At 39.6% G+C, this 17,721-nt stretch overlaps 1 protein-coding gene across 1 annotated transcript in view; it reads left to right on the top strand.

Annotated features, from left to right (window-relative positions):
- SLC41A3 (solute carrier family 41 member 3) overlaps positions 1-17,721 on the top strand; it is a 175,468-nt gene that overhangs the window by 137,619 nt on the left and 20,128 nt on the right. The window contains exon 3 of the mRNA XM_007950606.1: positions 10,473-10,544. Coding sequence (XP_007948797.1) covers positions 10,473-10,544 — 72 coding nt within the window. The remainder of the gene's footprint in view (positions 1-10,472; positions 10,545-17,721) is intronic.

Genomic DNA, 17,721 nt, shown 5'->3' with positions numbered 1-17,721 from the left:
GGTAGCATAGTGCCTAAGGCACTTGACTGCTAACCAGAAGGCTGACGGTTCAAACCCACCAGCCACTCCTCAGAAGGAAGGTTGGGCAATTTACTTCCGTAGTGATACTGCTTTGGAAACCCAAGGAGGCACATAACAACATGGTTGTTTTAAAATCTGCCCTCAAATCTTTGATACTGCATTTGGGGAAGTGGGGCTTAATTCTCCTCCCTTGAGTGTGGTGGACTTAATAATTCACTTATAATAGTTCGGAGAGGGAAAAATAGTTACTTTACAATGGAGAAACATGGTGGATACCACTATAACTAGTGATCAAAGTTAACATTGCCAGTGTATAGCTATGTTGGTGTCATGTACCCCATGATTTTATGTAATAAGAAGGTACCTCACCTCTGAGTATTTTCCCCAAAACCCTTAGCCTTAGTGTAATCATCAGGAAACATTAGACAAACTCAAACTGAGGGAGAGCCTACAAAATATTTGACCAGTAGTCTTCAAAACCATTAAGGTCATAAAAGGCAAAGAAAGCTGAGGGACAGTCACAGAACTGAGGAGATTAAGAAGATTGACAACCAAATGTATTATGGTATCATGAATTGGATTCAGGACCAAACAAACAAAAAAAGACATTAGTGGAAAAACTTAGAAAATCCTCATGTATTTGGAAGTTTAGTTATAATGTTGTGCTAATGTTAATTTGTTAGTTTTGATGGTTGTGCCATGGTTATCTAAGATGTTAACATCAGAAAAAATTGGGTAAAGAATATATGAGGACTCAGTATTATCTTTGGAACTCTTCTCTAAGTCCAAACTTATTTCAAAATAAAAGATTGAAATGGTTGTCTCCCTCTACCCTCCAATTTGGGGTAAGAGATGATAGGAAAATATGTTCTGTCCTTCATCTTAATCCAGTAAGTATTTTTTTCATTATTACAGGGAAAAGTACAAAATAATGACATTTTTTTACTGTAATAATATATGTAAGGAGCTCTGGTGGTGTAGTGGGTAAGGCTGTTCACCAAAAGATGGTTTGAGCCCACCAGCTTCTCTGTGGAAAAAAGATGTGGTAGTCTGCTTCCAGAAAGATTACAGCCTTGGAAACCTAATGGAAGTCATCATGAGTCAGAATCGACTTGATAGCATAGTTTGATTTTTTTGGTTGGAGTAATACACACATATATAATAAAAGGTTTACTATTTTAAGTGTTTGTATTTTTAAGTGTACAATCAGTGACATTAATTACATTCACCATATTGTATAGCTATCATCACTATTTCCAAAAGTATTTTTGTCATCCCAAACAGAAAACCCCTTAAGCATTAACTCCCATTTTCTCTACTCTCAATCCCTATTAACCACTAATAAACTTTTGTTTCTATGCATTTGCCCTTTCTATGTATCTATTCTAGGGGAGCTCTGGAGGTGTAGTGCCTAAGGTATTTGACTGCTAACCAGAAGGCTGGCAGTTCAAACCCACCAGCTACTCCTCAGAAGGAAGATTGGGCAATCTGTTTCTGTAGAGATACCACCTCAGAAACCCAAGGAGGGATCACTATGAGGCAAATCAACTCGATGGCAATAAGTTTGGGTTTTTTGTGTTTTTTTTTTTTTTTTTTTTTTTTGGTTTATATCTATTTTGTCATATAAGTGGATCATAGATTATTTGTCCTTTTATAGCTAAGTTACTTCACTCAGCATGTTTTCAAGGTTCATCCGTATTGTAACATGTATCAGAAGCATCATTTATCTGTATGGGTGAATAATACTCCATTCTTTGTATGTATTATATTCTGTTTTCTATTCCCCTGTTGATGGACACTTGGGTTGTTTCCAATTTATGGCTATTGTGAATAATGCTGCAATGATAATGCATACAAATATTTGTTTGAGGCCCTGCTGTCGTTCTTTTGGGTATGTACCGGACAGTGGAATTGTTGAGTAATTCTGGAGTCCTTGGGTAGTTCAAATAGTTAATGCACTGAGCTGCTAACCGAGAGAAAGGTTGGCCATTTGAGTCCAACCAAAGATGACTCAGAAGAAAAGCCTGATGATACATTCTTGGAAACTGAGCCATTGGAATCCCTGTGGAGCACAGTTCTACTCTGACACACACGGGGCCACTGTAAGTTGGAGTAGACTCTGGCAACAGGCTAAATTGGTATGGTAATTCTGTGTTTAGGTCTTGGAGCAACTACCAAACTGTTTTCCACAGGGCTGTGTCATTTTACATTCCTATCAGCAATGGAAAAGCATTCCAATTTCTCTTCTTCTTCACCAATGCTTGTTATATTCTATTTTTCTGTTAACAGCCATCCTAGTGAGTGTGAAATGGTGTGTCATTGTGTTTTTATTTTATGATTTAGTGAAAGTTTACAGAGCAAATTGATTTTCCATTCAACAATTCATACACATTTTGTTTTGTGACATTCATTGCACTCCCCACTATGTAACTTCACTCTTCCCACTTCCTCACTTTGTTTACCATTTCCCTTCATCTTTCTTTCCTATCTATCCCTTGCTGCCTTCTGAGCTTTACCCCTGACATATGCCCTTTTCATCTTGTATGGTTGATTGTTCTCATGAGTGCAGACCTCCCTCATATGCTTGTTCACTTTATGTTGTTGTTATTGTTATGTAACAAGTCGGACCCGACTCATAGAGACCCCTCCTTGGGTTTCTGAGGCAGTATCACTATGGAAGTAGATTGTCCCATCTTCCTTCCGAGGAGTGGCTGGTAAGTTTGAACCACCAGACTTCTGGTTAGCAGTCAAGTGCCTTAGGCACTAAGCTACCAGATATCCGTGTTCACTTTATAGGCCTGTCTATTGTTAAGCCATGGATATGAGTTCAGTTCCAGGCTTAAAGGACACCTAAGGGCCATAGTCTCAGGGATTCCACCAATCTCTATCAGACTAGTAAGCTTGATCTTTTTCATGATTTTGAGTTTTGTTTCATATTTTTCTCCCACTCTATCCAGAACTTCCTATTGTCATCCCTTTCAGAGCAGTCAGCAGTGGTATCCAGACACTATCTAGCTCTTCTGTTCTCAAGGTCATGGAGGCTGGAGTTTTCATTGTCCATTAGTCTTTAGGACTAATTGTTTCCTTTGTCTTTGATTTTCTTCACTCTTCTTTGCTCCAGACAGAGAGAGACCTTAGATGACTGCTCACAAGGTTTGAAGACCCCAGTTACTACTCACCAAAGTAAGATGTAGAACATTATCTTTGTGGATGTTTTATGCCCATTGATCTTAGTGTCCCCTGAGTTTATAGTCTTGAGCCCCCATGCCCAGTGACTCATTCCTGCAAAGTATTTGTTAATGACTAAGAAGTTTTCAAAACTTTGCCCCTAGTGTACTTGACTACATTCATGGATATATTTGCAGCATATATAAATACATAGATAGAAGTATCTGCTAACAGGCCTATATATATTTGTGAGTATAGCCCCATTTGCTTTCCCACACATATTCAACTTGAGCGTTGTGTTAGACTGGGTTCTCTAGAGAAACAAAAACCAGCAAAGCTTATATATATATAGAGAGAGAGAGAAAGAGAAATTTATCTTAGGAAAATGGCTCACAAACGTATAAAAGCCGGCAAGTCCAAAGTCCCTGGAGAAAACGTTGGGCTGGAGGCAGCCTTCGCTTCTGCAACTGCAGGGGGCCAAGAAATTCAAGGCTGGCAGGCAGTACACTGGTTGTTGACTCCAACGAAAGATGAATCCAAGATCTCCAGGCCGAGCAGTGGGCTGCTCACTCACGGAAGGTTGTAGTCAGCACACCAGGGTCCCAATCCACCAAAGAATGCTTCTCTTCCCAGGATGTCCTTGGATATCCTGGAAGCAGGCCACACCCCTAGGGAACTCCCCTTGGGCAGATTGGCCACTCAGAACACAGTCATCCGATCCCATCATGGGAACAACCACACAGAACTGGAGTCCAGCCAATTTGACACACAGCTCCAACTATCACAAGCGTCTATGTATCCACTCGTAGGTTACTGTTATTACTGTTATTGCAGGATTTTGTGTACAATAGTATTCATCTTTGCTGCCTTTAACTTTTGTACTTCTCCCTATTTCTTCCTATTTTTTTTTGCCTTAATCATTTTGTGTGACCTCCCCCTTATTTTATATTGCTGTTCCCTTCACCCAAGTTAATACATGTCTACTCTCTACTTAGTGATTTACCCTACCTTCCCTTTCTACCCCTGGTAACCTTCAAAGAATGATTTTTTCTGTGTGCAAACCTTTTCTTACCTTTTTATAGTAGTGGTCCCATATAACATTTGTTCTTTTGTGATTAATTAATTTCACTCAGCATAATACTTTCTAGGTTCATCCATGTTATGAAGTGTTTCACAGATTTATGGCTATTCTTTGATGTGGCATAGTATTCCATTGTGTGTATGTACTATAATTTATTGATTCATCCAATGATGGGCCCTCACATTGTTTCCATCTTTTTGCTATTGTGAGTAATACTGTGATGAAAATTGGTGTGTATATATCTGCTCTTATTTCTCTAGGATATATATTTCAATTTCCAACTTCTTAAGGAAGTGCCATACTGTTTTCCATAGGGATTGTACCATTTAACAGTCCCACTAGCAGTGTATGAATGAGAGTTCCAGTCTCTCCACACTCTCACCAGCATTTGTTGTTTTCTGCATTTTTATTGAACTTTACTATTAATGCTGGAGTGAGATGATGTCTCATTTTTGTTTTGATTTGCATCTCTCTGGTGACTGGCAATGGCGAGCATTTCCTCATGTGTTTGTTAGCTGCCTGAATTTCTTTCTTGATGAAGTGTTAGTTGATTGTTTACTGCCCCCTTTTTAAATGCATTATTTGCTTTTTTATGCTGATGTGTTGAAGTTTTCTATAAAGTTTAGAGATTAGTGTCTTGTTGGATAGGCCATTGCCAAAATGCTTTCCCAGTCTGTAGGTTCTTTCTTTACTCTTTACATGAAGTCTTTTGATGCACTTAAATGTTTAATTTTTAGGAAGTCTCAATCTTCCAGTTTGTTTTCTGCTGTTTATGTATTTTTAGTATGTCTGATTGTGTATATATGCCGTGTTTCAGGGCCCCTAAATGTGCACCTATTTTTTCTTTGATGATCTTTACAGTTTAAGGTTTTACCTTTAGGTCTTTGATCAGTCTTGAGTTAGTTTTTATGTGTGGTGAGAGATATTCATTATTCTTTAAATGGATATCCAATTTTGCCAGCACCATTTGTTAAGAGACTATCTCTTCCACCATTTAATGGATTTACTTCTAAATTCTCAATTCTGTTCCATTGGTCTATGTATCTGTCATTGTACCAATACCAGGCTGTTTTGACTACTGTGGCTGTATAGTAGTTTTTGAGATCAAGAAGTGTGAGGCTTTATACTTTGTTGTTCTTCTTCAGTAGTACTTTGCTTATCCAGGGTGTCTTTCCTTTCCACATAAAGTTGGTGATTAGTTTTTATTTGCCTTTAAAGAAAGATGATGGGATCTGGATCAGAATTGCATTTTATCTGTAGATGGCTTTGTGTAGTATTAACATTTTCACAGTGTAAGTCTTCCTGTCCGTGAGAGTTATATTCTTCCATTTATGTAAGTGTCCTTTGGTTTCCTACAGAGTTTTGTAGTTTTCTTTGTATAGATCTTTTGTGTCTATGATTAGATTTATTTCTAAGTACTTCATATACTGAAAGTACCATGGACTGCCAGAAGAACTAACAAATCCATCCTGGAAGAAGTACAGCCAGAATGCTCCTTGGAAGTGAGAATGGCCAGACTTTGTCTCACCTACTTTAGTCATGTTGTCAGAAGGGACCATTCTCTGGAGAAGGATATCATGCTTGGTAAAGTGGAGGGTCAGCTATAAAGGGGAAGACCCTCAAGAAGATGGATTGACAGTGGCTGCAACAATGGGCTCAGGTATAGCAAGTATTGTGAAGCTGGTGCAGGACTGGGCAGTGTTCTTTTGTATATAGGGTCACTATGAGTCGGAGCCAACTTGACAGTACCTAACAACAATAACATTGTAAATGGTATTATTTTCTTGATTTCCTTTTCAGCATTCTCTTTGTTACTGTAGAAGAATCCATTTTTCTAATATGTTGATATTATACCCTGCCACTTTGACATGGCAAAGTCAATTGACTTGGCAAAGTCAATTATTACTGTGAAATGTGCAAAGACCTTGAGTTACAAAACCAAAAGGGAAGAACATACTTGGCATTTCTCAAGCTAAAAGAACTGAGGAAAAAAGTCAAGCCTTGAGTTGCAACATTGAAGGGTTCTATGGGCAAATTTTTTTAATGCATTTTATTGAAATATAATTTATGTACAGTGAAATACACAAAAATAAAGTGACATAGATCAATGCATTTGTTTTGCAGTGTTCCCTCCCCTCCGCTCTGCTGTTTAGGTTATGTTGGCAACCAGAAAAGAAAGTTTCCCTCCATATATAAACCTTTCCTTGACCCTCAACAACAACGAACTAATACTATATTTGTCCTTCTGTGATTGACAGCATAATGTTCTCCAAGTTCATCCATATTATGTGGTGTTTTGCAAACTCTACATTACTCTTTAGTGCTGCATAGCATTCCATTATGCATATGTACCATAGTTTGGTCATCCACTCTTCCACTATAAATCTTAGAGATAAGTCCCTTGCCAGATACGTAATTATTGGCACATAAGAATTTGTTGCTGTCATTTTTGTTATGTGCTTTTTTGTGATGTCGATTTCATTGTTCCATATAATTTTCTATGCTGAGCTCGTTTTGTTTATGAATCATGTTATCACTTCCTTCATTGCTATTGTTCTTGTATTTGCTGAATATTTATGCTGGTCCTCTTTTTTGATGTGAGGGTTTATCATTTTTCTTTGAGGTTACCCTGTGATTTATAGTTTTCTTCCCAAGTTTAGAACAATCTGTTCTATCTTGTAGTTGTCTTCACTTCCCTACCATCTAGAAGTTCTGTAACAACACAGTTTTTTCCCTCTTTTTGGTTAGTAGTTGTCCTCATTTGTCAATTAATATCTCTGGTTCCCTGTTTACTTTGGATACTTCCATAGCTGGGTTGGTTTCTGGGTTATATCATCATGTGTGTTAATGGTCAGTTGTTGTTGGCTATTGTTGCTTCTCTGTCCAAAGGGCTCCCTCTTGTAAGGTTGGTGTGGTTTTAACAAATTCCCTTAGTTTCCGCTTATCTGGAAATGTCCTAAGTTCTCCATCATATTTGAGAGACGATTTTGCTGGGTACATAATTCTTGGTTGGAAATTTTTCTCTTTCAAGGTTTTATATATGCCATCCCATTGTCTTCTCATCTGCATGGTTTCTGTTGCAAAATCTGAGCTTAGTCTTATTGATTGCCCCTTGTAGGTAACTTTTCATTTTTCCCGTGCTGCTCCCATGATTCTTTCTTTGTCTTTGTTTTTGGTAAGTTTGATGATGATATGTCTGGGTGATTTTCTTTTGGGGTCTATCCTGTTTGGGGTTTGTTGGACTTCCTGATTGAATATATTCTCATCTTTCATCATACCAGGAAAATTCTCTTCCAACAAATCTTCAACAATTTTCTCAGTGGTTTTATTTGTCTCTTCCTGCTCTGGAATGCCAATTACATGTAGATTATTCCTTTTGATGGTATCTTCATGAACCTTAGGCTTTCTTCATTTTGTCTTGATCTTTTTTCTGATTGATCCTTTTCCAAAGAAGTATTCAGGTATTTGCCTTCAGTCTCCCTAATTCTGTCTTCTGTTGATTCAATTCTGCTGCTTTGGCCAATCAGTGTCTTACCTATTTCTGAAAATTTAGTATTAATCTTCTGGATTTCTGTGTGTAGATTTTGTATCATTTTTATTTATTCATTTATTTTGTCATTTTGTTCTTGTATTGTCTTTCAAAATTGTGAGTGTTTTCTCTGTGTTTTCCTTAATCTGTCTCTCAATTCATTGAAGATACCTAAATATAATTATTTTGAATTCCTTATCCAGGAATTCCTCAAGGATGTGTTTTGGGTCTGTATCCTGGTTCTTTGTTTCTCCTGCTTTACCCTGCTTCTTTTTGTGGACTGTGATGCTCTATTGTCTCTGAGGCATTGTGACATTTTTGTGTTTATATTTAATTGGTGATTGTATGTTGGAGTGATTTGCCCATGATTTTCATTTTCTTTGTTTTGTTTGTATATTATCTATGCAAGCAAGGTACTGTGCGCCTCTATTCACTAGCTGACAGCACATATACACTCACTACCTGTCTCCTTTCCTGTTGTCAGCCTCTCATATGTCCCTGCTGACCTTAGCAAACAGAGCCTATTCTTAGGTCCCTGGAATCCAAATGAGTATGCTATCACTTTAAATATCCAAAATGGCTGCTGCTTATAAACATTCAAAATGGCTGTGCCCTAGGTCACTTAAAACATCCAAAATGGCTGCCAAGTATAAACAATGAAAATGGCTGCATCCTCTGGACAGTGGAAAGTCATCAGCTCAGGTTGTCTCCCTCCTTGCTGTTTCCCTTCCTAGTCATAGACCACCAGTGCAGTCATCCCTACAGCCCTTGGTGACCAGGGCTGACCTTTAGGTCAATTCTCAGGTCCCAACACCACTTGGAAATATTCAGGCTGTTGGTCCCATCAGAGTAGCTGATAGTCCACTGCTCTGACCATCTCTGTACTCACTGTTTTCATTCAGGTTTTTCCACTAGCTCATGCTTAATTCACTTCTGTATAGTTCTTTTCAAAGCTTGGGGCTCCAGGATTATCTTCTGTATCTCTATCAATTGGTTTTTCTTTTCTTTGTTGAAGTGGGTCTATGTCACTGGTCTGCCTATTCCTCCATCTTCAAGAGTGGCTGTTTGACAATGTGTCTCTCTGCTTGTCCAGAGCAAAGAAGCATGAAGAAAACCAAAGACACATGGAAATAATTAGTCCAAGGGATTGGTACATCATGCAATCCTCAGCCTATACAACTAGAAGACTAGAAGAACTAGATGGTGCCCAGCTACCACTGTCAACCACTCAGAGGAGAATCTATGTAGGAGATCCTGGATAGAGTGGGGAAACAGTGTGGAACAAAACTCAAAATCATTTTAAAAAAAAGAGGGGGGGACCAGGTTTGTTGGTCTTATGGAGCCTGGTGGAACCCCTGAGACTATGGTCCCTAGCTGCCCTTCAGGTCTAGAAATGAACCCATTCCTGTGGCTTCCAGCCAAACAAATGACAGGCATACAAACTGAACATTTACATTAGGTAGATACACTCCTTGTAAAGATCAATCAGGAGGAAATAGAAGGGTGGTGTATGCACAGGGGGACAGCTCAGGGTACAGGAGTGCATGGGAGGGAAGGACAAAGGGAAGAGGTAACTACGGGGAGGACGTGGGAGGAGAGCTGTTGCATTGTGAGAGATTACAGTCAATGTCATGAGACAGCGTATGTGAGCTGCTGTATGGAGGATGAATTCTCTCTGTAAACTTTCACCCAAAACACAATAAAATTTTCTTTAAAAAAAGTGGATATTTGAGATGTGCCCACCAACCATAATGGTTCAGCGTGTCACGGGCTTCTGCCACTATGTTTTGCTATTCCTTAACCCTGCTCTTTCCATAAGAACACCATGAGGTGTTGTACCTATTTATTTTAGGTAAGAGTAAACAGAGGCTTATAGAGAGTTAAGTGTCCTACCCCAGGTGCCACAGTCATGCTAACAACAGAAAGGCTCTCCTTATTTGTTAAAATGAAAAGTAAATACCGTGTTTGTTAGCAGTAGGCCCATATTTGTATTTCTTTCATTGGAGTTCAGGAGCTTAAAGAACAATGACTCAACATAAAAGAACTAGTAAAGCGTATTTACTTTCAGGTCTTTTTTAATGTAAATCTTGGATTTTGTTGTCAAGTGCTATACTGTTAGGAGCTGACTACCATTTTTAAAGTAGAAAGTTGTATTTCTGGCCTTATTTTTTTTTATGCTAAGAGAAGAAGGATTTATGGGCTTTCAGAGGATAACTTTACAAAGGCAGGATTGGCCTGGGTTTGTGATCATTTAAGGTCTGACTGGCTGGAGGGTGTTTCAGGTGAAGGGAAGAACTTGGCCAAAGGCCTGCCTGAGGAAAGCAGGCAGCTTCTGGCTCAGAGCTGTAACCTTGAGGCCAATGGACAGTGATAGCCTTAAAATAGTAGGCAACACGTGTGTGTTTGTGTTTGCATGCTTTTGCACATGGGAAAGTGGTTTATGACATCCATCCATTTTGCAAAGAGACCTGTGTCATTACTCTTCTCATCTTCTCCCCACAAAAATATTTGGGTCACTGCTTTGAAAGCTGGACAGAGTAATTTATTCTGACATCAATTATATGAGATCTGTTGACTTGACTTTTCTCCTGAGTGACTGCCTTTTCTGGGAGAGGTTTACCTTGTTTTGAGCCCACCCAGTTTTACCCTTTTTTCTTTTCTGTTTCATCCTAGGCCAACACTGGACAAATTGATGACCCCCAAGAGCAGCACAGAGTCATCAGCAGTAACCTTGCCCTCGTTCAGGTGAATTTCCACTTTATCACATTGGTGAAGCTCCTTTCCTCTTTCTGAATCTGCACTAGGCCTGTTCCAGGTATGAAAAGTAAGGGTTAAGTGAGCCTGTGTCCCTGCACTCAGACCCATGTCTACCACAACACACTCATGTGGCAACTGAGGACTCAGCCTAACCCTAGGGCACCACATGCCTACCTGAAAGTAGATGCTTCTTCTAGAACCCAAGGTCCTTCCAAGTATCCCTCTCCTTTTTTCCTTCCAAGCTAACATTCTTGGTTTGCCTAAACATGCTGAGTTTCCTTTCTCATTGCCTATACAATGCCAACTGGTTTCTCTTCCCACCATCTTGACTCAAACTACACATATTTTTAAGGTAGTCTTCTGATTAATATTCCTATGGTTGCCTTTTGTGTATAATCTTACTTTTTCTTTTTATAATAATATTGTATTGTGTTTTTGATGAAAGTTTACACAGCAAAATGGTTTCCCGTTTGACAATTTCAACACTAATTGTTCAATGATAGTTACATTTTTCACAGTGTGAATTGCATCCTGGTTGTTCTCCTTCCAATATTCTAGTTTCCTCAGCCCCTTATCTTCTTATCTTTGTCTTAGAGTAATTATTCACCTTTTAGTTTCATATATCAAAACAAACCAAACTACTGCTGATGAGTTGAATCCAACTCATAGCAACCCCTCCTTGGGTTTCCAAGGCAGTATCACTACGGAAGTAGATTGTCCAATCTTCCTTCTGAGTGGCTGGTGGTTCAAACTTTTGGTTAGCAGTCAAGTGCCTTAGGCATATAGCTGGGTTTTTTTTAATGGAACACTGTACTTGTGGGTAGTATCCTTTCAAACCCACCAGCCACTCCTCAGAAGGAAGACTGAGCAATCTACTTCCGTAGAGATGCCACCTTCGAAATCCAAGGAAGGGTCACCTTGAGTCAAAATCAACTCGATAGCAGTGAGTTTGGTTTTTTGTTTTGTTTTGTTTTTTACTTTTTAATTTGTTATTTCCTGAAAGGTAACCTCAGGGGATAGTTTTGGTTCAAGGTTTAAGAATATCTTAGGGCAAAAAAAGTCTCAGGAGTCCTCTAGTCTCTACTCTGTTCAGTCTGGACTTTTTCAGAATTTATGTTCCATGTTATTTTCTCATTTTATCAGCATCTATCTCTTGTGGCCCTAATGAGAATGGTTTGTAATGGTAGCTGGGTACTATGTAGTTCTGGTCTCAGGATAGCTGAGGCCATGGCAAGTATAGGTTATGAGCCCTGTAGACTAGCTCCTCCTCAGAGATTTTGTTTCCTTTTTTTGTAATCTTACTTATTTTTCTGGAGCATTTAACAGTGTATATCTTTCCTATCTTAAAATTCTCCCTTGGTCCTGCTCTTGCCTCTCTAATTGTTCCTTCTCAACCATCTTGGGGTCCTCTTTTTTGTCTGCCCTTCAAATGCTTCACACTCCTCCCAGATTTAAACTTCCTTCTGTTAGACACCAAGTGGGCTAAGTTTCTATCCTGGGAATCTAAGAGCACTACAGAGTCAGCAGGCCTAAGCCAAGAAGAGATTAGGAGAATTTAGCTTCAATGCATGGGGGAAAGCTGGGCATCTACCTAAGCGGAAAGTAGTTCTGCTTCAGAACATTCTTGGCTTCTCTAGATTCTGGGCTCAGACAGGCCTGGGGTTAAGTCCAGCAGCTATCCACTGGGTGGACTTAGGTATCCTTCTGACAATAAAATCAGAATGGTGCCCACTTTACATGGATTTTAACTGCTTTTAACTCCCTACTGGGCATCTCCATCTTCCTGTTCCTAGAGCAGTTCTAAAGCAGCACTGCCAAATCTGGCCTCATTATATACCCTCTTCACACTCAACCCCTTCTAGGGTCCCTAACTCAGTCTAGTTTGATGATCAAAAGCACACTGTGAGAGTCAACTAAGTTGGGACCTTGGGTGAGTCACTTCCCCTTTCCAAAAAGTGGATTATGTGGATTTTAAATTATGTATGACAGCATGGTGTTTGGGTAGCATGTGCTAATCACTCAGTGTATGTGTGTTTTGCCTAGTGAATTGTGCTTCCCAGTTAACTAGAGACCTGAGTCACCCTCAGTTTCTTTCTTTCCTTCACCCTTATATCCAGTCATTCTGAGCATGCTGTGTCTGAATTCTTCTTAAATCTAGCCCTGCTTTCCTGTTTCCTTGTCTTGACTTCTTTGTCTTCCACCTAAGTGACTGAAAACCTCTTCAAGTGTTCTCACTCCTCCCAGGTTTCTTGACCTAAAGCTCATCTTCTGCATGGCCACCCAGAGCTGACTGAGTGGGTGAATAATCAAATCTCAAGTATAAAATCAAAACTAACTTTTTCTGACACCAACTGTGAGGATATGACAAATTCCCACTTCTCATTTTGCTGTTCAACTCTGACACCAGCTGCCCATTCATCACTTTTTCCTCTGACCCTGACCACCCAGAGTTAAGTCAGACCTCACAAGTTAAAGAACACAGTCCTCCAGATTGCCAAGCAGGCCTAAGACTTTAGATGTTAGCTACAGGTTTGGGAGTCCACATGATATCCTCACTTAACACCTGCTGGCTATAGATGTGAGGTTTCTCACTACTTCTTCCGAATGCCAGCTGCAAGCTCAGGGCCCCCTGAGCTCCCTCACCTCTGATCTGCTGACTACAAATTCTCTCTATCCCCACAGGATACCAGCTGTAAGCTCAGGGGTTCCCAGACCCCCTCACTTCTAGCTTGCTGGTTCTCAGTATTGCTTTGGATTCAGTAAGTCACTGGAAGAACTCAAAGAGCTCACAGAAAGCAGTATACTGATGAGTACAGCTTGACTTTAGCAAAAGAAAAGTAAAAAGAATACAAACAGAGATGCATAGGAGGGTTCCCAATGTGGAGCTTCCATGTTTTAAAAGGTGTGCTACCATCCTACATGCATCAATGTCTTTCACCAATCAGGGAGTCCATGGAGCTTCAATATTCAGAGCTTGTCTTGGCTTCATTATGTAATCATGATTGGGGCCTTTGCATAAGCATGGTTGATTGAATAATGCCCCTCTCCCAGGTCAGCTAATATCAGGCCAGGAGATGATCTTTCTGATTAGTCCATCCCTCACTTATTAACAACAATCCTAGGTGTTTTCTGAAGGCTTTAGATGAGAAAATGCACCTGTTACTTGGGAAATGTTAAGAGTTTAGAGTTACTGCTCAGGAAACAAGGACCAAGAGAAAATTATTTTGGGTAAAGTTATATTCTTTACTCCACACTGATCATGCCTCTTTCTCCCTACACCCCATTTGGATTCCCCTAGGCCAAGTGAGAGCTTACATGGTCTGGCCTCAGCTACCTCACCAGCCTCATTTCCAGTCAACACCCTTACACACATACATGCAAGAAATTTCACACCACACACACTTGACACTTCCTTGCTTTTTCATGTAGTTGTCTTTCCTTGGAATGTCCTTTTTCCTCTAGTATACCTGGCAATGAAACTCTTTAAAAAACTCCACTGAGGTCTAAGTTTCAACCTGATACCAGGTACAGTTGGTCCCTCTCTTTCTTTACTACTTTGGTGCCTTGCAGATGTTACTGGGGTGGTACTTGCCACTCCTGTGCCAATTCTTTGTTTATATGTCTACCTTTCCCACTTGAGGTGAGGGTTGGGGGCTAGGACTACATCCTGGGACTGAAGAACTCTGAAGATTAAATAATACAGTTTATGATGTTCTTAACAAAAATTGGGCAAAGGAAAAGCCATAAATCCTCTAAAAACTTAGCTACAATTCACATTGTATTTGCTTTTCTGTTTTCCACCAAATGCTTGTGCACATTTCCATATAACTGATTTTTAACAGATATTTATTGAGCCCCACTCTGGACCAGGCCCTAACTTGGCATATAGCCCTAATCATTACATGGACATAATTTTGTCTCCTCCATTTTTTTAAAATGCTTAACATTGAGTCATAAATAGTGCAATAAGTTTCATAATTAAATTTTTAAATAACTTATGTCACCCAGGGGTGACATAATGATTATGTTCAGAATGATTAATAACTGACAAGACATTAGATTGACCAATAAAAGGGAAACCTAGCCACTTGATAAATCATACTACAATGGAAACAGTCTCTTTTTGTATGAATTTGTTAAGATAAGTTCTCACAGAGTACAATCAGTTTAAGGCTCTAGATTTTTCCTAGCAGGATTATAAAATATTTGAATTCGTAACCAGACTTCATCTCACCTACTTTGGTCATGTTGTAAGAAGGGACCATTCCCTGGAGAAGGACATCATGCTTGGTAAAGTGGAGGGTCAGCGAAAAAGGGGAAGACCCTCAACGAGATGGATTGACACAGTGGATGCAACGATGGGCTCAGATATAGCAAGGATCATAGAGCTGGCACAAGACCGGGCAGTATTTCATTCTGCTGTACGTGGGGTTGCTGTGAATTGGAGATCACTTGACAGCACCTTACAACAGCAGCATTAAGTAATTAGTACTAGTATTGAAAGGGCTCTGGTTGTGTACTGGAAGGCATTTGGCTGCTAACTGGAAGATCAGCAGTTCAAATCCACCAGCTGCTGTACAGAAGGAAGATGGGGTGATCCACTTCTGTAAAGATTTACAGCCTCGGAAAGCCAATGAGGGTTGCTATGAGTTGGATTTGACTTGATGGCAGTGAGTTTGTTTTTTTTTTTGGTTTTACTAGTATTAATATTTGAGCAACATTTGAATTAGTTTCTTCATAACCTGACCAGCACTGAAAATAAAGCATTCTTCCAAACCACTTTTTGCATTGCCATATATTTATTTGGCTGTAGATAATATATAGTGTGATCTTCTGTGTTTTTTAAATGTAAAAAGTATTATACTTTACATACAATACTGTAACTTGCACTTTTCTCTTACGAATGACTTAATGCACGAAACTACTTAGAATAGTACATGATATATGTGCAAAAACAAATGCAATGCACTGCCGTCGTCAATTCATTCTGATTCATAGCAACCCCTCCTTGGGTTTCCGAAGTGGTATCACTACAGAAGTAGATTGTGCAACCTTCCTTCTGAGGAGTGGCTGGTGGGGAATCACTAAGTAAATAAGTGCTGCTAATCATTATGATTGTTACCTGATTCTTTGTACATGTGTACAAATGTCTCTCTGGGACAGATGCAGAATCATAAGGTATTGGGATAATTTATAGCCTAATTTTGATAATTCAAAAATGGTTGCAGTAGTATATTGACAGAGAACTTCCAGAAATATAAGCTGGATTCAGAAGAGGATGTGGAATGAGGGATATCATTGCTGATGTCAGATGGATCTTAGCTTAAAGCAAAGAATACCAGAAAGATGTTTACTTGTGTTTTATTGACTATGCAAAAGCATTTGATTGGGTATATCATAACAAATTGTGGATGACATTGAGAAGAATGGGAACTCCAGAACACTTAATTGTACTCATGAGGAACCTGTACATAGATCAGGAGGCTGTTGTTCAAACAGAAAAAGGGAACACTGCATGGTTTAAAATCAAGAAGGGAGTGTGTCAGGTTGTACCCTTTCACTGTACTTATTCAATCTGTACACTGAACAAATAATCTGAGAAGCTGGACTATATGAAGAAGAACGTGGCATCAGGATTGGAGGAAGAATCATTAACAACCTGCGATACGCTGACGACACAACTTTGCTTGCTAAAAGTGAGGATGGCTTGAAGTACTTACTGATGAAGACTGAAAAACACAGTCTGCAGTATGGATTACATCTCAATATAAAGAAAGCAAAAATCCTTACAACTGGGCCTATAAGCAGCATCATGATAAATGGAGAAAAGATTCAAGTTGTCAAAGACTTCACATTGCTTAGTTCTACAATTGACGCCAATGAAAGCAGCAGTCAGGACATCAGAGAACGTATAGCACTGGGCAAATTGGCTGAAAAGGACCTCTTTCAAGTGCTGAAGGGCAAAGATGTCTCCTTGAGGACTAAGGTGCGCCTGACACAAGCCATGGTATTTTCAGTCACCTCATATGCTCTGGTAGCATAGTGGCTAAGACACTTGCCTGCTAACCAGATGGCTGGCAGTTCAAACCCACCAGCCACTCCTCGGAAGGAAGGTCGGGCAATCCTACTTCCGTAGTGATACTGCCTCGGAAACCCAAGGAGGGGTCGCTATGAGTCGGGTTTGACTCGACGGCACATAACAACAACAACAACAACAGCATATGCATGTAAGAGCTGGACAGTGAATAAGGAGGACCGAATAAGAGTTGATGTTTTGAGCTATTCTGTTGGTGAAGAACGCTGAAAATACTGTGGACTGCTAAAAGAACTAACAGGTCTGTCCTGGAGGAAGTGCAGCCAGAATGCTCCTTGAAGGTGAGAATGGACAGACCTCGTATCACATACTTTGGTCATGTTGTCAGAAAGGAACATTCTCTGGAGAAGGATGTGTCATACTTGGTAAGGTGGAGGATTGACGGAAGAGGAGAAGGCCCTCAATGAAATAGATTGACACAGTGGCAATGGCGATGGGCTCAAGTATAGCAAGAATCATGGAGCTCGCTCAGGACTGGGCTGTGTTTCGTTCTGCTGTGCATAGGGTTGCTACGAGTTAGAGGTGACTCAATGGCACCTAAAAACAACAACAAAACCAAGAAACCAAACTCACTGCTGTTGAGTCATGTCCGACTCATAACAATAACAACAATTATCCCCAATATTCCTGTAACAAATTTTACCACCATCAGTGTATGAGAAAAAAATTTCTACTTATTTGTCACTATGTATTTCTTATAATTTTTAAGCTTTAACTTTACCTACTCTGAAAGGTTAAAAAAAAATTGTATCTCATTCATTCATTTATTCATTCCTTTGGTGGGCATATGAGACTATCTGCTGAGTGCCAGACTCTATTCTCAGAGCTGAGGAGCCCAGTAGAAAATAAGACAGTGTTTATGTTTTAATAGAGGAGGGCCAACAGCAGTACAAATGAAGAAGGCATCTTCAAATTAGGGTTTTATTTAGAGTTTTCCTGACTGTTAGGAAGTCTTTTTATATATTTCTTAGCCATTTGTATTTCCTTGTCTGTGAGTTGCCTATCCATATCTCTTATGCATTTTTCTATCAGGTTATCTTTTTAATTATTATTCATAGGCTGGACTTACAT

This window comes from Orycteropus afer, unplaced genomic scaffold (genome assembly GCF_000298275.1).
Source record: "Orycteropus afer afer isolate SDZICR_OR568_19922 unplaced genomic scaffold, OryAfe1.0 scaffold00282, whole genome shotgun sequence".
Taxonomy (NCBI): Eukaryota; Metazoa; Chordata; class Mammalia; order Tubulidentata; family Orycteropodidae; genus Orycteropus; species Orycteropus afer.
This window is presented reverse-complemented; position numbering and strand designations above follow the sequence as displayed.